This window comes from Crinia signifera, chromosome 3 (assembly GCF_055691185.1).
Source record: "Crinia signifera chromosome 3, ASM5569118v1, whole genome shotgun sequence".
Classification (NCBI taxonomy): Eukaryota; Metazoa; Chordata; class Amphibia; order Anura; family Myobatrachidae; genus Crinia; species Crinia signifera.
The window spans coordinates 28,653,604-28,675,127 of NC_139219.1; the positions used below are offsets into that span (position 1 = coordinate 28,653,604).

A 21,524-nucleotide genomic window follows, 5' to 3' on the forward strand; every position below is an offset into this window, starting at 1 on the left:
AAATGATATGGACAATTGATGATATTTTCTTGCATATCGTCTAGTGTGTATGCCCTATATCATTAACAATGTGCACCCCCGCAGGCTGTTAAATGTTAGCTATGTCCTCCATCATCTGTACATGTAGAGTGATGGATGGTATCGCTAGCAAGAGCCATGATGCAAACGTCAGGAGTTGCATAACTCTCTGGGGTACTCTACGGAGGTCTGGCTCCCCCTTTTCTATATAGATTTTGTCATTCGGGGTTCCGCAAACAGGAAGAAACCAGGGGAATCATTGAAACTGGATACACATTAGACCACATGTTCTCAAACTCAGTCCTCAGGACCCCACATAGGTCACATTTTCCAGGTCACTGTCCCATGCACCGTGTATCACTTTAAAAATGATGATGTGGAAAACATGACCTGTGTGGGACCCTTTGGACCAAGTTTGAGAACATGTGGTCCAATGTGTTTCAATGATTCCCCTGATGTCTTCCTGTTTGCGGAACCCCTTACTAAATAAGAATGACAAAATCTATATAGAAAAGGGGGAGCCGGACCTCCGCAGAGTACCCCAGAGAGTTATGAAACTCCTGACGTTTGCAGGTTACAGCAGCGACTCCACCAGCGAATCACAAATCTACTTTCCATTGTGACCCTTAAGCATTCCAGCAAACGTATTTGCCTTCCTGTGTAGCTCGGACCATGGCGGGGAATGAGATGTACATACTAATGTGTTTTCTGGGAGACTTAGGGGAGGAAGGAAGGGGAGCTTGGACTACATAACGATTATGGAATAGAGAAGGTAACTTTCCCCTCGGTATCTTTACAAGGTACATAGGGGTCTGTGAGTCTCCCCGTGTGGCAGGGATCTGTGTCAATACCTCTATGAATACAGCTGAGGCGTCCTATTCAGACACACACCTGGGGGATACACCAGGCTCCGCAGGGAGCAGTCAGGCCTACCTACAGCATGAATAGGACAGGATAGGACAAGCAATGGTACCGCGGCACAGATCGCCTCTTCCACCAGGCGAGACAGAGCCAAGGAACCGCACTCACGCTTGTTTGTGAGATACCCAGTTCCGCGGCCGCATCACGGGCAGATTCCATTTTGATTATGTGGCAGATCTGGTGGCAATAGCTGGAGTATGTCTTTGGGGCTGAGTTGGACGCGGCATCTTTTGCCGGTATTTCTCCTACAGTTTTATGCAAATGCTCCTACAAGCCCCTCCCTGGCGTACAGCAGCGCGCCTACATGTGCAAGGCCAGAGACGCCCACTGTGGCTGTCTGAGACGCCGATATACTGCTTCGTGCGTCTTTACACCACAGCCTGTCACCTGTCTGTGACTGTCTGTGTCTCTCAATTGCATCGGCGACTTAAAAATTCCTTAACTGCATCCGACACAGACTGAAAATCAGGCCCTGTATGAGCAGATGAAATAAAGGAATACCTTTATGCAATAAATAATATTTTTGCATATTTTAATATAACAGTATTTATTTATGTAGTGCCAGCATACGCCTTTGTGCTTTAAGCTCCGTACACACGGGGCGAAGTTTGCATGGATCGCTCAGCACACACTGCTGCACACCCGCCATGCACAACAATGTAATCTAAGCAGGATAGACAGAGCATGCATCGGCCCTCCGTCTGAATTCAGCCCCTTCCGATTGGGTCTGAGTTATGCCCAATGAGGAGTAAGACACAGAACGGTAAGAGGGCCAAGATTCCTACACAATTAATGACAGTAGGACAGTAAAAGGGTCCCACAAGGGTTACACCGCATTGGGATTCAGATGATGGTCGACAGAGTCTATGCAGACAGTCAAAAGGTCGACACCAAAAGGTCAACATGCACTAGGTGGACATTGACTCCGGATGTTGAGGACGTGGACTCCGGTTGGGAATGGTAAAGTACCAGGCCTGAAGCGTGCTGAAGCGCGCCATGCGAGGGTACACACTACGCAAACTGGGGGTCCATGGTCTCAGGTGTCGACAATGACACCAAAAAGACGTGAAAAACCCATTTCCATGTCGACCTTTTGCTTGTGCCAACCTTAATGTTGACCCTTTGAGCCGCACTCAGTCACACTGAAGCCCAGCTTATTAAGCAATAGGCTGATTAGGCAGCACTGGGTCCTGGGGAAGGGGGTGGGGGGGGGGCAGCTCTGGCATAGTAAATTGCGCCGGGATAGGAGTGAGGAGCTGGTGTCCCAACCCGCCGCCTGGTCACCCACGCCACGCTAAGCTTCCCCCCCCCCCTTTTTTTAACAGGGGTTTGGCCACGCCCCCTCCTATTGGTCACGTACCCTTATCTTTACCCAGGCCCCGCAGCGCCGTCGGGAACCCTGTACATGGCTATAGACTAAAGGCCCCCTTACACTTGTTCAACTTATTGATCAACAAATTGAACCTGATTGACACGAGATTTATCCTATGTGCAGGAGGATCAATCTCTTTTAATCTCTTGGTTATACCCAATGGCACAGGATTGTGGATTGTGTCCTACACATCAGGCACATCAGATTCTGTCAGACAGGCGCATCAGACCTTGTCAGATAAATTGACTCAATCCACCTGAATTGGATCAAATCTCACAAAATCTCACAAGTGTAAGGGCCCTTAATACACACAAGTTAAAAGTTTGACATTATTATTATTAATAATAATCATAGTCATAATATTGGTACTTGTGTACTTTCACGGCTCCCACGATGTGCATCGTACAGGGAAAAATTGCATCGCATCGCATCAGATCGCATGCGATCTGATGCGATGCAATGTCATTTTTCACAGAAATAATGGACATGAGTTGACATCCTGTAAAATGCACCCCAAATGTCATTTTTCACACTGTACCACCCCCACTATCAACGCCAACCCGAAGTGTGGCGAGCGGCTGCGGTACGCGTCCTACGACCTTTTCATACCCCCACTATCCACGTCGGCGTGGAGTTGAGTTGAGAATAGAAAGTGTGGCGAGCGCAGCGAGCCACCGAGCCCGAAGCGTTGCGAGCGGACACGGATACCTGTGAAGCCCGCGAGGGGACACGGATACCTGTGAAGGTATCCGCGTCCCCTCGCGGGGCTCGCTGCGCTCGCCTCGCTTCGGGTTGGCGTTGATAGTGGGGGTGGTACAGTGTGAAAAATGACATTTGGGGTGCATTTTACAGGATGTCAACTCATGTCCATTATTTCTGTGAAAAATGACATTGCATCAGATCGCATGCGATCTCATGCGATCGCATGCGATTTTATAAAAAATGCATAAAAACACAGGAAAATCGCATCCCATCGCATGCCACTACATATGGCATGCGATGGCATGCGATGGGAGCCGTGAAAGTACACAAGTACCATAATATTAATATTAAATGTTACTCTGAGGACACCATGTTTTTGTAGCCCTGTACACAGTACAAGGTATTATAATACAGGTGACATGTTGAATCATGTAAAAGCCAAATGAATGGAGTCATGTACCCTCATAGCACGCTTCGCTCGCCGCCCTTCGGGCAAGGTTAATAGTCCACGTGGAAGGTACAGTATGTTTAGTTAGTTTAAACAAGATCCTGTGTCAGACATATGTGTGTCAGCCATTGTCATGTCAACTGTTTGAACCTTTTGACCTTATGCACAGTTACCTTTTTACACATTGATCTATTGACCATGTCAACATTTTGCATCTGTCTACCTAATGCATGTCAACAATATGGGTTTTAAATATTGTCTGTTAACCTATTATCTGTATACCTTTAAAGGAACCAATTAAAAAAATCATAACATGTCCCTCACCGGCTCTCCATATGCTTCCTTCTCTAAAATGATTGGCTGCCAGCACTCTGATCCACCAATCAGCATGCTGACAGCCATTCACTGTCTGACTAAAGGCTGGAAGGCAGGGAAAGAGTGTTGCACTATGATTGGTGGATAGCTTCAGCCACCCACCAATCAGCATGCTGACTGCCACTCACTGGCTACATAAGATTTGGACTAGACTACAATATGCCATATAAATATGTAAGGTACATACCGCATGCGATTCCCTACACCGGGTGCGTTTTGAACTAAAAAGTTCAGCTCGCGAGTGAGAGTCGCACTGTGGGCCTTATTCAGATCTGAGCTCAGTACTAATTTTTTGGAAAATGGACAAACCATGTGCACTGCAGGTGGGGCAGATGCAGGCTTTCCTACCCTCCCGGAATTGACAGGAGGCTCCCGAAAATCGGGTCCCCCTCCTGGCCCCCCAGGAAGGTCAGCAATCCTCTCGCTTTTGCCTAGCAGCCCCCGCACCCCCCTTTCTTACCACACTAATTACCGTTTTTCCACGGGTCCGCGACAAGAGGCGAGACTAAAATGATGCAAATCGCTCCATACTCGCGGACCCGCGAATCGTGGCATTTGCCTGGATTGGGGGCGGGGCTTTCAGTCATCAGACCCGTCCCCGCCCCCTGACCTGAAGATCCGGCTGTCCTCTCCGGGCTTTTCCCAGAGAGGCTTCTCGAAAAGTCGGCAAGTATGGGCAGATGTAACATGTATAGAGAGTTAGATTTGGGTGAGTTATTTTGTGTCTGTGCAGGGTAAATACTGTCTGCTTCATTCTTACACTGCAATTTAGATTTCAAGACACCCCACCCAAATTTAACTCTCTCTGCACATGTTACATCTGCCCCACTTGCAGTGCACATGGTCTTGCCCATTTTCCAAACAAATTTGTACTGAGCTCAGATCTGAATAAGGGCCTGTGTGTGGGCACCATAAGATTACCCCGCTTCCACACTCATTCTAAGCACAAAGCACAACATGTTGAATCGCCCATAAAACAAGTAATTATCACCCATATCCACAGTGTAGTAATGTTCTGCTCCTGTTTTCCCCAGTGGTTTCAATTGCAATAATATAGCTTGAATACATATAAGATAAACCCTATGGTGTCAATGAATGAATTCCGTTTATGATTGATGGGCAGAACCAGTGGGCAGGCAGCTACCAGTTATCAGTGCGGATAGACCCCCTGGCCATGCTGGGTGAGGGTATGCGAGTCCTGGCACAAGCGTTCTATATTGAGTCATGGACTAATTAGATGTAATCTTTATCTTGTTTCCAGGACCCTGCTGTGGCGGTAACAGGGGCCCTGGAAGTAGCCATTGGCACATGTTGTGTATGCTTAGAAGGTGCTAAGTGAGTGGCTCAGGAGCTTTGTCATTAGGATCAGACCGGCCCTACTGGAGGGGATGTGTCAGAAAAGTGTGTTCGTTGTCCTCTATCTTAATATAAGCTTATATAGCACCAGCGTTTTATGGGCGTCCCTACAAAAACGCAGACGGGCTCAGGTGACGTCAGTGCCCGCCCCTTTTTCAGCCATAAAAGTGTAGACTTTTATCCTTGATCATGGGAAAAATCATTCGATGATGAGCGACCTTCAGATGTGCACGTTTACATATCCACTCGCATGTGGCCGTACCGGGCAAAAATCATCCGATGGTCCACCAAGTCTATACTTACTTTTATCCTGGACAGAGATGGCCGAAGAGGGGGCGGGCCCTGATGTCATGTGACGTCAGCCACCCGCCCCAAGCAGGCTCATAAAACGCTGGGCGTTCCCCTGCGACCGGTTACTGCCCACCACCTGGCCACCCATCCGTTTGCTCTGGCGGTTAGCACATATGCATGCGCAAACCCCAACCATCGGGACCAGGGGGCGAATTCGCCCCCTTAGTGCTAACCACTAGACAACCGTGCTGCCAGCCCCCCATTCGCAGGCATGCCTGATCACATAAATAACAATATATTGCAATCATTCAAATAAAAAGTTGCAAAAAAATAAAAAGAGAAAGTACAATGGTTAATACGCAGGACGGGCAGAACGGTATCTAGACCTTGGAGTCGTCCCCCCCCCCCCACACACACACACACACACACCCCTTTCCATTGCCCTGGGCTACAAATACTGCTAGATGTTGTTTGGGCTGTTATGGGTTCAGGTAAACAATTGTTTCTGACACTCGGGTATGTATTTGGCTAAACTGACCCTGCCCTGATATTAAGGGAAATATATCTGGGGTTGGGTCAACAGCATCTGATGGCTAAAAACATTCCCAGCTGCCCTGGGGTTACAGCTTTGTGACATCACAGCGTGCATCGCAGCACTTCCTGCTTCTCAGGGTCCTGTGCATGTACATGCGGATAGTCCTGTGCGCTGACACCGATGATGCAGCACTGGATCACTCTGCATCAGCATTGGCTATCTGAGTAACGCTCGGTGGCTGGGGAATAAAGCGCTGCAGAGACCTGTGTAGGGGCGATGCAGACACTGGCCAGCAACAAAATGGGGATGACATGCACCTGTTATGCAAAGTGGACCGCATCACCTCCCCCACCCCTCCCCAAATCATGCTGTGGTTTGGGGGGCACTGCGCTCATTGCACAGTACTACAAATATCAGAGAAGGGCAGTACGGACGGTGTAATGGTTAGCATTACCGCCTCACAGCGCTGAGGTCATGGGTTTCATTCCCACCATGGCCCTAACTGTGCAGAGTTTGTATATTCTCCCCATACTTGCGTGGGTTTCCTCCGGGTACTCCGGTTTCCTCCCACAATCCAAAAATATACAGATAGGTTAATTGGCTTCCAAAAAAATAACCCTAGAATGTCTGTGTGCGTGTGTACATGTGGTAGGGAATATAGATTGTAAGCTCCACTGGCGCAGGGACTGATGTGAATGTTCAAATATTCTCTGTACAGCGCTGCGGAATATGTGTGCGCTATATAAGAAATGGATAATAAATAAATACATTTGGGGTTTGCCCTGTCGTGCTAAGACAGACGTATACTACATGCTACAGAATCGCATATTGGGCCTGATTCAGACCTGTTCACTAGGCTTCTTATACTCGCAGCCTAGTGAACAGGTAAGTGCTAACCGCTAACCTACCAAACGTCGCCATGAAAACGCTGCCCGTTCCCAATGCCTGCTTGAGGTGAACAGCTGACGTCACGTGACTTACTTTTATCAACGACCATCCAATCATTTTCCCCCCATACACATCTCCTCGCATGTAGTGAGGGGATTCAGTTGGCGGGGCGGTGCTTACCTGTTCGCTAGGCAGCTGCCATTCTACGCAGCCTAGCGAACAGGTCTGAATCCCCATGTTCCCGGAGAGGAGGAGGCGCAACCCGAGCCTGCACACAGTTGTTCCCACAGCACCTCCCAACGACTCCAAGCCACCGCGGGGTCTGCAGGTGACTGTTGCTATGGTAATGGCTAAATGAATACATTTATACCAATGCGACTTTACAGATGGATTATGGGTAATTGAAAATCCAACATTTGTTTGCCATATGCCGCCATGGTTACTTGTATATAGATAATGGAAAACTGATGATCGGATATACAGTATGGGATGTGTGATCATAAAGCACGGGACTAGCTGAACGAACATTAGGCCTGATTCAGACCTGATTGCTGCTGAGCAAATTGTCACAGCAGCCGATTATCGAAAGAAGCATGGCAAATGCGGCGGTACACTTTCACGTCGACATTTGGGACACAAGAAAAGCTGTAAAACTCATGTCGTCCTGTTGACTGTCGACCTTCCCATTGTCAGCATTATACTTGTGTCAACCTTCCAACCCTTACGACCTTAGCCATGTTGACTTATTTCATACCCGTTTTAGGGGTGGGTGTGTGACGTCAGCTCCAGACCAGATATTCCTGATTTCTTCGTAGCCTCTGGCCATACACCTGAACGACCCCATGGATCGAGTAGTCAGCCCTCAGATCAGGCGTGCTGCATGTCTGATCCGTCGGTTTCCATTGCGGTCATCGTAAGCGGATCGTATGCTTTTAAAGCACATACGATCGCTCGTTCGACAGCAATTATGACCTGTGTATGACCAGGTTGTATGCAGGTCATTCTGCTGTATGGCCAGCCTTATGGGCGCATTTATCAGCCTAGAGCGATGCCGGCACGGTGACATCGCCGGACATCGCATTGCGGTATGGTGAAATACCGCCTGGATGTATTATTAGAAGGGCGCAGGGAGAGGGCTCCGATAGGAGCCTGTCCCTGCAAAGCCCTGACCCGAAAGCCGGGGGGGGGGGTTCTGCGCATGCGCGGTAATGCGCTGCCCCCCGCCGACCCCTGTGACCGCACTGCCCCACTCGGCAGTGCGGTCACGAAGCCATAGGCTACAATGGGCTATCGCCATCCCAGAATGGTGATAGCCCAGGGATGCGAAGCCGGGCTGCCTGATGTTAATACATCGGGCAGCTTCGCATTCCCCCATAGAAACCTATGGGGGATGCGGCCGGCGGCGGTGCAGGGGGGATCGGAGATTCCTGCTGCGGTCCCCTTTGATACATTTAGGTGATACTTAATATTTGCGGCTAAACCCCGAAAATGGGTGTTTTCGGGGATTTAGCCACAAATATGGTTTGATAAATTGGCCCCTTCTCAGGCTACTCCCAGCAGGTCCCGACAGGCATTTACCCGACGTCGAGATCCCAACTGTCAAAACACCGACAGCCGGGTTCCCGATGGCCACCGGCTATTTTCCCTCGTAGGGGTCCACAACCCCCATAGAGGGAGAATAGAATAGGTGGTGAGCGTGGCGAGCGCACAAGGGGCTTAGTTGCGCTCACCATGCTTTCTGGGTCCGGCCAGTTGGGATCCGGACTGTCAGACCCCTGTACCACCCCCCCTCCCCCAGCTTGCGATGACTGGGGGCCAGTGAAGAAAACAAACGCAAACCCCCAAATGAAAGATTCTGGTCGTTTTCGCACGGCTGTGAATTCCTCGCTAGCCGTACACATGAATTCGCAAGAGGGATTTCACTATAGCGGGGCAGCAGCCGCAGCATCTACCTGTTCACTTGTACGCTCAACAACGACCATGTCTGAATCGGGCCCATTGATCTGATGACCTCAGAGCTCAGCGATTATACAGATATATAGGATACATATCATAGTCTCATACATACATAGACACATGAAGGCCTCAGATGCAGGAGTTGGTAAGTACATACACAAAAGACTCCTGCCACCATGGATTGTGTGTCCCAGGGCTGTTTGCAGTGTGTCCAGCCTGTGTAATCTCCTGTCTGACTAGATAAAAGCACCACCTATCTCCCAATACACAAACCACTCATGGGCCTCTCTGAAATTCCAGGCCGCCTTGTTTGCATGACAAGAGGGGATGACAGATCCAGCCGCTGGAACACCATACTGTGAGATGAGGCCAATCCACATTTTTTTTTCTTTTTTTTTTTGGGAACTCCAGTTGTTTGCTCATTAATTTTATGCTCTTTGCAGATCCCATAAAGCCGACTTCTCAATCCACAGCCCTCGGTGAGAGAAAAAAGGTCCCACACACCAGCCTGTGTCATTAGACAGGCATTTAGAGCATCCGCGGCAGACACAGGGGAGATGCTCAGCCCCTGGTGACCTCAGCGAAGGAACCCAGACAAGTGTAAATACCAGGGGGGCACAGAGGTGGAGATAACTGCGTGTATAAGTGTCTGGCTAGTTCAATACCGGGACAACATCTGCTGTCTGGGACTTGAATGTCAATAAATGTCAATAATTGAAGCCATGCATAGATTATTCCTCTACGCACCAAAGTCTGCTCCACCAGTTTCTTTCCTTATAGGGTGCTATACCATTAGTGACGAGTTAAAAAAAAAATTTGGCCAAACTATTCAATTAAAGTGACAATTTTTTTGGCTAGATGAACTAGCCGCCGATCCGCGTGTATCGCCACTTTCCAGGCAAAATTGCGTTTAAAAAAAAAAAATGTAAGTCATTGTTCACCCATGTCTTTTTGCCCCCCCCCCCCCCCCCCCCCCCCCTTTGCCAACTGAGTATTCAATTGGCATAAATACCAATTGAATACTCATAGGCTGAATTGGTCCCGTTTTTTTTGCCTACGCGAAAAACAGGATTTATGGAAAATGCCTAAAGAGTAATGCAGGACAGCACAATATGTATTATTTATTATCGGTGTACAGCGTGCTTGCCAGAGTGGTTAACATTGCTGTCTCACCGCACTGAGACCCTGGGTTCGATTCTTGACAAGGCCCTAGGTGTGGAGTTTGTATTTTCTCATGTTGATTCACACTGGGGCTCCAATTTCCTCCCATAATCCAAAAACACACTGGTAGGACTATGATTTACTTTTGTGAGCGTAGCTATGTGATAAGGATTATACAGTAGATTGTAAGATCCACAGGCCAAAGACTGAAATGAATGGCCAATGTTCTCTGTAATGCGCTGGTAATAAATAAACACACACTAGACATTATAACAGCACCAGATTACCAGTAAACAGCGGCGGCGGCTGCCCCTGGGCTGCAGCGCCAATCAAAGGCTGCAGGGTGGTACCAGCCAGAACATATAAGCGTACATGTAAAGTTGTATGTGAGATATGTGCTGGCTGCCACAAGCTTACAGCACTCAGCCTGTGTATCGTCAAGTACTAATGTAGGGTACACACCAGGACGACCCGCTCACGATGCACATCGTGAGCGGGTCGTCAGTGTCTCGTCCGACCCGCTCGCGGTGACGCGGGGGGGCACGACCCGCTCACGATGTGCACCGTGAGCGGATCCGATGGCAACCCGCACCCGGCAGTATGGTCGTCATTGAGATCCTACCTGCAGCAGGTAGGATCTCAATAACGACCGACCCGCGGGACCGCGCATCGGATTGGTATCCGTCCACACCAGGTCAGAAAAGGGCCCAATCACCACACAATCTACATCCAATTGGTCGGAATTGGATCTAGATTGAGGGGATCGGGCCCTAGTCGTCCTGGTGTGTACCCAGCATAAGCCTTGGACCGAGATAACGTGGAGAGAGAGATAAAGTAACAGACAAGCTGCTCCTGACTGTCATTTTTTACCCAGTCTGTATCATGGCAGTTAGGAACTGATTGGCTCCAATGTATCACCTTTTCAAGGCTTAGAACATCCGGTGTATGTTTGGGGAGATTGTTCTCATGGACCCAGGATCCCATGTGGGTCTGGTGATGAAGGCGCATTTACTAAAACCATTTAGCTGGGATGTTTTGCATATAAATGTAATTCTTATGCAATATTTATCTCTGTACTATAGAAGGGTATAATGAGAATGACTTAGGAATTTTATGTCCCGTTGACCAGACATTCCCAGAATGGGGTACCAGGGAATGCAGTTGTAGGGGCCCAAGCTTAATGGGTTTGGCCAGCCACCAAAAAGGGACTTGGTCAACCATTCGGGAGGACCACCCACTTTGATCGGCAAGTTGGCCACTCTCGGTGTAGTTTCAAACACCCAAGATGATTTACTGACCCCTAAAGAAGGGAGTGGGGCCCCTTACACATTGGAGCCCACCAGGGATTTTCCCCGTACACCTACGGGCCAGTCCGACCAAAATCATATAAATGGGAGCATCTGTCATCTTATTATGAAAGCTGTCACTGTAATCGCTTTGGGTTCTACCTCCCGCTCTAAAGATAGAATGGAAACATGGACTAAGTAAGAAACTCAAGGCAACTTTCATGTGTATCAGTCATGTACACACATATAACACGCTCAGGCCTATGTATACCATCAATACTATGGTACATTCAGTTTCCTATCTACAGTACTGGGCGGACAGCAACAACCGTCAGCTGTGTATTATGTGATTGACAAGGGAAATAAGAAATCATTTGTCACTAATATGCCAGTCACTGCACCACTTCCTATCTGTTCAAATCATATCCTTTCATGGATCCCCCCTGGGAATTAACACCTCAAAGACCATAGCAGTCATAACAGGAATTATCTATGACAGAGGAAGGAAGTGGTGATTGGGGGACTTCTCTGGGCGCAGACTGATGTCTGGTAATTGAAACTCAAATTTGCTGCAGAAATGACTGTCAGCTCCTGCGCTTAATACACAGAAGCCACTTGCTGATACAGTAGCCGAGAACCCCCCCCCCCTACCACCACCCACATCCAGTCCATGACATATTGCACAACGACGAGCTATTGTTCACATCCCCTAATGCAGCATAATCCTTAACACATTATCAGAAGGCGGCTTCATTTATCCACCAGAAATCTGTCATCTGCACCAAAACACATTTACATGTAATGGCCATTATTGCGGGTGTTCAGCCTGATACACTTCAGGGGCGCCATGGTGGGCATTCTGTTCTCCAAAAGGGCCGCACATTACCCCAGAGGGCCCAACTATTAAATAGCTCTTTTCATCTGTTAGTCAACATCTATTTAAGTAGCAATAGATTCATTACTGCCTAGAAATTTAGCAAGGAACCCTGGCTGGGACTGGGCATGCGATAAGGGACTGTCCTGGGCACAGGTGAGGCTGCTAACCTGAGAAGCGAGGGGGCAATTCAATTGCCGGTGACCTGGCCAAATTCCTATGACATCCTCAACTGAATTCCCTTCTAAGACTCACTCAGATTTTAACATTGCTACCAACGATTGTAATCTAATGCTGCGCCTCCGATTTGGAACGCAAGCAGTAGGCGTATTTTGCCGTTAAGATGCCTCCCACTGAATTAGCATATTTTAGCAGCGATGAAATTAGAGCCCATCTTTAAATCACCTCAAGACCATTATTACAGAATTATTACAGAATATTTATTTGAAATGATTTATTATTATTATCAATATTTTATTATTATTATTATTATTATTATGTTATTCACGGATTCAGTATTGAATCCCGGCGTTCGGGATCCCGGCGTTCAGAATCCCGACGCCGGAATCCCGACAGCCGAAATGCCGACAAGGGGGGGACGTGGATCGCCCACCCTTGCGGGCTCGCTGCGCTCGCTACGCAGCGGGCCCGGTGCCTCGCTACGCTCGGCACGCTAATTTATTCTCCCTCCAGGGGTGTCGTGGACACCCCAGAAGGGAGAATGTGTCGGCATTTCGGCGGTCGGCATTTCGGCGGTCGGGATTCCGGCGTCGGGATTCTGAACGCCGGGATCCCGACCGCCGGGATTTTAACTGCATCCCGTTATTCACATAGCAACGGCATTTTATGCATATTGTAATAATATATTTTCTAAAAATCAATGTTAATCGATTTCCACTATCATCATTAATGTCTAAAAAGTCAGCTCTGTAAGAGATAGTAATTTTTTAATGAATTAAAAAAAAAAAAGATTGTGGCCCCTTCATGTTCTGCAGCGGAAACGCAAAATTTGTATCCAACGCAAACAAAAAAATAAATAAATACATAAATAAATACCTAAAATAAATACACAAATATATATATAAAAACAATAAAAAAATGAAATAAATACAAAATATATAAATACATCAAGAAATGAAAACATAAATAAATAAAAATATAAAATAAGTTTTGTTCACATAAAAAACATCCAATGTAGTAAACTTATAAAGAGTGTCCTAAATGTAAAAGTGTACAAATCTGTTATAATCTGTTATATTGTATAGCGACTACATATTGGTGAATAAACCCTAATTATTAGTGTATTTCTTGTCTGCAGATAAAACCCAGGGAAGTGTCAGACTCCTAATGGTGGTGATGTTGTCCTTTTGTCTTAGCCCAGCTTCTTATTTAGCATTATGTGCTCCCCCCAGCAGGGGGTCCTGTGGCCTCGCTATATAAGTGCAGCTAGGAAGGTTCCAAAGCAGATTCCTTGTACTGAGCAAGGTCCTGAAAAGTCCACATCTGCAACCCAAGGGCTCTGACGTATCTCCACATCCGGGGAATAATGCTGCTCACCAACATCTCTGCGAGGCTTGGCTGGTTGCTGGGAACCCTGCTGGTGGCCACAACCAGCGCCTTCACCCCAGAAGACATCAAGGATGCACTTCTGAAGAAGCTCAACCTGCCGGAGGTGCCCAGGCTGGTGAAGAGAGACATCGAGGAGCTGGTGATTCCTAGACACATCCAGAGCAAGTACATCTCCATGCTTCAGAGACACAAGGAGAGGACCAGGAGGTCTCTGCCCAGCCTGACTGGCATCCTCAGGGGCATCCAAGGAAATGCCGGTAGGTCCACTTGTGCGCTATGGAAGGAGGGCAGTAGAACGTTGTTGAGTTGCTCTTTATCTATAATAATCGACGCTAGTTTTATGTAGTTGTATATAACAATATCTTGCTATTCCGGGGTTATGTGAGCGGGCTCAGGGCGGAGGAGGCACAATGTTGTTTACTGTCTCATTACACAGTTTAGGGGACTTTGTTATGCATTATCCCCATCTCCTTTTATCTTGTCATCCAGACATTTGCATCAAGCAAGTTGCAGGTTGTCATGTTAATGGTGCAGTGATGACACAATAATCCGCCGCCCCTCCCTGTAAGATCCACAGTACTGATCTGCTGTTAATCACTTCTCCTAGATATCTTTGGGGAAATCCTGTACTCCGATCCCACCAAGCAGACCTTGGTGTTTGAGATGAACTCCAGGATACCCCAGAACAGCGAAGTCACCATGGCTGAACTGAAACTTTTCAAACAACCTCCCAACACCGCGGGTCTACCAACCGACCGACGCTTCCACAGGCCGGTCACCAACGCCAGGGTCAGCGTCTACTACGTGGAGGTGATGGGGGATGGGAGCAACAGAACCTCGCTGGTGGATTCCAGGTACGGCAATTTACCTTAGCCTGTCTTCCTGGGAAAAGTAATGTAGTGTCTTATTTTTAGGTGTCTTGGATTTTGTTTTTAAAAAAACATTCACTTTGGGTGTGTTTAATGGCAAACAGGAATATGTGTGGAGTTTGTATGTACTCTCCCAGTTTCTTGTAATAATCTAAAAAACATACAATAGCTAATTTACCTGAATGCGTTCCTACACAGTCAGGAATATGGATTGCGAGCTGCAATAGGGCAGGGACTTGGGTGTATGATTAAACAATCTTCATGATATGTTGTATGGGCAATATGTAATTTAAGGCCAATAAACAGGAATATATTGTTCCAATGCGGTTCAGCAACTCCGTTACAATATTGCGTAGCCCCTACTGGCGCAATATTTTTGTAGCGTTTAAAAAAGTTTGTGTAATACACAGTCTTGAATCTTGTGGCTCTCTAGTTTTTATGAAGCCATGCTGGCACTTGTAGTTCCTGAATGCCTGTAAGGTGGTATGGCAGTCTTTTAAGAGGTAGATGCATTTAAGACGACGCATGCTTTGTCATTTCACTGTAATTAATGGAACGCTGTTATCATTTTCCAGGCTTGTGCCCATCATGGAATCCGGCTGGTGGAGTTTTGATGTCACCCACGCGGTGCACTACTGGATGAGGAGCAATGGGCAGGCTAACATGCACCTGGAGATCAGGGTAGACGGGGAGAGGCATGGCAACCATGCCGCAGAGATGGCAAAGCTGGTGCAGTTCACTACCCAGGATCTGACGGACAACCACGGCGGCAAACCCGAGCTGGTTCTCTACACTCTGAACCTCGATGACCATGGGTAGGTTCTTGTCATCTATCATGGCTGTAGCAGAAGTGTGTAGTCCAGGTGTAAGAATAATAGTGTCTTGTACTCAATAGCACCAAGATATCAGGTGGTGTAATCGCACCAGCCTTAGTTTTACTGTGAGCTAGTTAATGAAACGTCTGATTGTCATCGTGTGATGTTTCTATAAAGCTTGATTGTAATAATGCCTGCAAAAAAGAAGTCAGGTGTCGCAAAAAAGCACAAAGCTAAAATACATCATAAAACATGGATAAAAGCAATAAAAATAAAAAAAACCCATAAAGACATTTAGAACATTCCAGCTATTAAAAGTTCATCAGAATAGTTATTTAGGCAGAATATATATGTGAAAATATTAATACTTTAGAGCAGAGCTTCCAATACTTCCCCATGCAGTCCAGGTATTAAGGATATCCATACGTCAATTTTATTTATCCACCTGGACTCAAGCATGGATATCCCTAAAACCTGGCCTGTAATGAGTTTGAAAAAGCTTATAGTGAGCAGTGGTACCCAAACTCGGTCCTCAATGCACCCAACAGGTCAGGTTTTTAGGATATCCATGCTTAAGCATAGTTGACTTAAATGAGTACCTCAACTAGTTTTATTATACCATCTGTGCACAAGCAGGGATATCCTGAAAACCTGGGCTGTTAGTGCTATCCAGTCAGATTCAATCCAATATGTTCTAGAAGGTTCTAGATAAATAAGTAGTAGGATCTGATTGGTTGCTACGGGCAACATCCCATCTTCAATAGAACTCCCACCTTAGTAAATGTACCCGTAGCTCTCATTTATCTAGTACATTTTATAAAATCATAGCTTTTATTTGATTGGTTGCTATGGGCAACCAATCAAATTCTTTTTTATTCATGTTGTAAGAATGAAGGGCAGATGTACTAAGCCGTGGAGAGAGATAAAGTATCAGCCAGCTATTACCCATAGCAACTGGATCCAGTCTATCATTTTCTAGGATGCAATAGAGAAATGATAGACAGACTCTGATTGGTTGATTTAGAAGTTTAAGTAAATTTCCCCCGTATTAGCCTGCAGTTTATCTCTCTCCACTTTATCACTCTCCAAGGCTTAGTAAATCTCACCCTGAATCAGCTGATATCAGATGGCGGAGCCTGCTATGTTTCTGCATGCACTACAATAACTAAATGGGGTTTTTTTCATGTGTTTTTACCACGCCGTGGTAGTCCCCAATAAGTGTTTCCTGTTCTCACCATCATTCATTTTATGTTATTTAGCGCCCGTGGAGACTGCTCAGCTCCTGGAGCCAGGAAGGATAACATCTGCTGTCGGGAAGAGTACTTTATCAACTTCCGGGAGCTCACCTGGACCCAGTACTGGATCATCGAGCCGGCGGGATACAACGCGTTCCGCTGCGCCGGGGGCTGCCGGCAGCCCCACTCCCCCGCCCTTAAATACCGCTATGGCAAGAGGACTTGCGTGGTGGCAGAAAGCTCCCCCCTACCAGTCATGTACCTGGTCAAGAAGGGAGACTACACCGAGATCGAAGTGGCCGAGTTCCCCAACATGATCGTGGAGAGATGCGGCTGCGCGGCCGATCACATTTCTATCATCTGACCGCAGCCCCTTCTGTGGCGCCACTGAGTATTGCGCCATACCTGACAATGCTGGATGTACGTCTACATCCGGAACCTTCCCCACGGCTGGCAAACTTTGCTGGTAAAGTCGCCAAAGGAATGAACTCTTACCCCCCTGACGTATGTTCGCAGTCTTAGGAATACTAATGGTAGCCGCGTAGAAGCACTTACTGTAAATAACCCGCGGATATTTATCTTTGACTTCTCAGCCTCACGGCACAGAGATCAATGTGACTTTGATCGTTACGTTTAGGAGAAATACATAATAAATGACGTTATGTGAGACGAGTGTTTCCCTGTGTTATTGTCTATGAACATTAAATTGGGGGATATGTATCAAACAGTGGGGCAGATGTATGAAAGATTGTTATGGGGGAGAAGGGGTATCAGCGCACTGTGCACTATACCGCTTCTCCCCATGTATGACGGAGCCGGGATGCGGTAAAGGACAGGGGCATCCCGGCTGATAGCAGGCCGAATGTATAAACAGTCAGCATCGCTGACCGTTCCGCCCGATGCCGGTTTTGGCATTGCCAGCAGCAGGCTGGCAAAGCCCTATCTAAACAGCAGGGACAGTGCTGTCCCTGCTGTTAGCTGTGGGCTGCGCTGGGGATCTTGCGTGAGCAGCGAGATCCCGTGCATGCCTAGTCGAGCCGGCCGGGGGACAACGCATGAGTGTAAACTGATGCGCTATCTCCAGGAGGGGACATTGCCGGAGGGGGGAGTTAGCGCTCCCCCGCTTCGGCAGACAAGATGTTAATACATCTTGTCGATGTCCCTTCCTGCTTCGCCTCGCTAATGAGGTGAAGCAGGAAGTATTATAGCGATGCGATAAGCCCCGGTGTACAGAAGTGAGCAGGTGCAGAAATTGCCCATAGCAACCACAAGGTACCTGATAAAATCTTGCTCCGTGACATATTATGGGTGCAAAACTAGGGATGTCACATAACTCCAGGGGCTCAGTGGCAGAGGGGAAGGTGATTTTTACCCAGGCCCCGTAACAGCGGTGTGGTGCTTTGGGCATGGGGATTGAAGTAACTGCTACTGCAGTCCCAGCATCCCGATAGGGGCTCCATAGGTGTTGCAACCCTCTTCCACTACCCCTCTTACCCTAACCATCCCCTTGCAGCAGCCTAACCCTAGCCCCCCTCCCGCAGCCTGACCCCAACCCTCCCCGCTAGTGACTAACCTTAATCCACCCATACCACCTGCTTGCTCGCTAGACAGCCCCGCCTACTCACCGATCGGGATGGCAGCTGTCAGTATTACGGCATCAGCACTGATCCTTTCCAGGTTATGTCATCGATGTTTGTCGCCGGTGTAAGAGCAGACTCTTTCCGGAAATTGGGCTTGTGCGATATTCCCCAAGCAGGAGTCACGATTCATTGACACTGGGGTAGATGTATGAAGGAGCGCTATGTGCTTTATGCACATAGTGCTCCTTTAACTGCTCGCAATTAAGTTTTTTTAAATGTATCGATAGTGCACATGCACTAGGGAAGCCCGCCACTTGGCGCTGCTTTCTCCTTCAATCTCCTTCCCCCTGTTTATGGCACGGGCGATGTATGACTGCCCATCAGGCATACATCACCTGTTTCCCCTTCGCCAGCCTCGGGCTAGCATTGTCCTCGTCTTACTGCAGGGACAACACTAACCCTCCTGCTGGCTCTGGGCTGTGCCTGAGATCTCACGTGAGTAGCGAGATCTGGCGCATGCCCAGAAAGGCCGGCCTGTGGGAAAGAGCGCGTCAGCGTAAGGGGGGAGTTTGCTGGAGGGGGGAGTTTGCACTCTCCAGCTTTGGCAGAGAAGATGGTAATACATCAGGCCAATGTCCCTTCCTGCTTTGCCTCATTAATGAGGCAGAGCAGTAAGTATTATAGCGGTGCGATAAGTGTCTCTATAATACATCTAACCCACTGTATGTTGGGAGGTATGCCACATGCCCCAATGTCGTGCCCAAAAGAGAGATAGGGTTACCACCCAGCCGGGATTACTCCAGACAGTCCGGTAATTAAATACCGTCTCCTGGAGTCCGGAGGGGTAGCGTTCCCGGACTAGGTGCTAACCCTAAAGACAGACCATAACTACGAATATGACCCTGTATCTCGATCAATCCTGCGCGGTGTGCACACACCATGGAACATATGCACTGTGCGACATTTTAACTACTTAGATGCATACGCAGCTGAAAACCATCGTACATCTGCGTGAACATCGTCAATGCGTGCAACTCACATACAGCCCGGTATCTTCCATCCGTACATGTACTAAGATGGGAGTTCTATTGAGAATAAGATGTTACTTATAGCAACCGATCAATCTATTATCTTCTAGATGGTGCTAAATAAATAAGTAGAATCTGATTGGTTGCCTATAGCAACATCCAGTGGCGGCTCTTACCTCGGAAGAGGAGAGGGGCTGCTGCGATGGTTGGTATTGATGGATTTTAAAGCAGGAACCATCGATGCCTATAAAACATTCTACCCCTACCATCGATGGTTCCTGCTATCGATGCGCCGTGCATGCGCAGAGCAATGGGATGGGCAGCCGCGGTGCTGCGGGCGGCCTGCCTGGCCTGGATCTGCGCGCGCGTGTGCAGAAGAAACTTTGGTACTTGTTTCCTAGCACGGCGCCCACGATATTCAGTCGCATGGCATTTTTTTCATCGCATCGCATGCCGCATGGGATGCAATTTTAGGTACTTATGTAGTATCTGGACGTCCGATTTTGTGATTGTATGCCTTACCTTAAGGCATACAATCAGATGCGATGCGATGCGATTTTGCATAGGATTCAATGTTAAGAAGGTCCTGTTCATTTCCCCACTATCCAAGTGGGCATAGAGTTGATTTTATATAGCGTGGTGAGCGCAGCGAGCCACCGAGCCCGAAGCGTGGCGAGCGAACGCATATTTCTTAAAAAGTATTCTGTGTCCCCTCGCGGGGCTTGCTACGCTCGCCACGCTTCGGGCTCGGTGGCTCGCTACGCTCGCCACAGGTTTATATCCAACTCCATGCCCACTTGGATAGTGGGGAAAGGAAAAGGACCCCTTTTTCCCATTAAATTCTATGTTAAAATGGACTCAGACCATTTTAACATTGAATCCTATGGAAAAATCTTGACCATCGCATCGCATATGATTTGGTCGCATGCGATGCGATGCGATCCGATCCGATTTCTAAATCGGACGCCCAGATACTACATAAGTACGCAATTTTAAATTGTATAAGCCCCCTAATGGCTTTATTCAATGTTAAATGTCCCCCAAATACAATTTTAAATAGTATAAGCAACCTAATGGGGGCTTACAATGTTAAATGCACCCCCCACGCCATCCCCACTATGAACGTCAACCCGAAGTGTGGCGAGCACAGCGAGCCCGCGAGGGGTGGCGGTACGCATCCTCCGACCTTTTCATACCCCCACTATCCACGTCGGCGTGGAGTTGATTTTATATAGTGTGGCGAGCGCAGTGAGGGGACGCGTATTACTTTACATGTTTTCCGCTTCCCCTCGCCACGCTTCAGACTCGGTGGCTCGCTGCGCTCGCCACACTATCTAAAATCAACTCCACGCCGACGGGGATGGTGGGGGTATGAAAAGGTCGGAGGAAGCGTACCGCTTTGCTCGCCACGCTTCGGGTTGGCTTTGATAGTGGGGGTGTCGTGGGGGTGCTTTTACCATTGTAAGCACCCATTACGGTGATTATACAATTAATAATCTTACAGGGGGGGCATTTAACATTGTAAGCACCCATTATGGTGCTTATACAATTTAAAATCGCATCGCATTGTATGGCATTGTATGCCATATACAATGGTATACAATTTTAAATTGTATACCATCGGGTGCCCATCGCGTCGAAATCGCATCGCATACCATTGTATGGCTTATGGTATGCGATGCGATGGGCGCCGTGCTAGGAAACAAGTACCGAAACTTTAACTAGCCATCCATCCAGTTTAAGGTTCTTCTGCGCTTGCGCGCACCTCTCAGCGGGGCGGGCCACCTGCAGCGACACCGCTGAATACAACAACGCTGCGCACCTAGTGCGCATGCGCCCCCATTCTAACCATCACAAGCAATCCATCGATGGCACAAAACTATTTGACCCTAGACTATCGATGTTGAAAACATCGAGCACTAGATCCCAACCAACAATGTTTTGGGAACATCGATAGTCAATGGCCATCCCTATCTCACAGACTGCATCAGGCTTCACACAGTGGTGGATTTTACCTGGGGGAACTTCAGCCCATAGGTAAGAACCGACACTGGTAATATCCCATCTAAGTGTTTATTAGGGATTGCTATATTTAGGACACTCGGATATTAGGAGAATGGGAGACCTCCCTGACAGACTCATTACTATCTGTCCCAGGCACAATCCTCACCTCACCTCCTTCGCCCAGTCTGATGCTACACAGCCAGCAGGTATACAGCGGCACAGGAGCCGCATATGCTAATAC

At 47.9% G+C, this 21,524-nt stretch overlaps 1 protein-coding gene across 1 annotated transcript; it reads left to right on the forward strand.

Moving 5' to 3' along the window:
• The first annotated feature begins 3,507 nt into the window (after nucleotides 1-3,507).
• Nucleotides 3,508-17,338, forward strand: LOC146063291 (left-right determination factor 1-like). Its single transcript, XM_083175547.1, has 5 exons — nucleotides 3,508-7,249; nucleotides 13,502-14,009; nucleotides 14,360-14,606; nucleotides 15,197-15,436; nucleotides 16,696-17,338. Exons 2-5 carry the CDS (start codon nucleotides 13,730-13,732, stop codon nucleotides 17,033-17,035), a joined length of 1,107 nt encoding a protein of 368 aa, XP_083031673.1. The 5' UTR covers nucleotides 3,508-7,249; nucleotides 13,502-13,729; the 3' UTR covers nucleotides 17,036-17,338.
• The last annotated feature ends 4,186 nt before the right edge of the window (nucleotides 17,339-21,524 follow it).

Coding starts and splice junctions, on each gene's coding strand:
- LOC146063291 (XM_083175547.1), top strand. CDS start 13,730: ATGCTGCTCACCAACATCTCTGCGAGGCTTGGCTGGTTGCTGGGAACC. Junction 14,607..15,196: donor ACCTCGCTGGTGGATTCCAG/GTACGGCAATTT, acceptor ATCATTTTCCAG/GCTTGTGCCCATCATGGAAT. Junction 15,437..16,695: donor CTGAACCTCGATGACCATGG/GTAGGTTCTTGT, acceptor TATGTTATTTAG/CGCCCGTGGAGACTGCTCAG.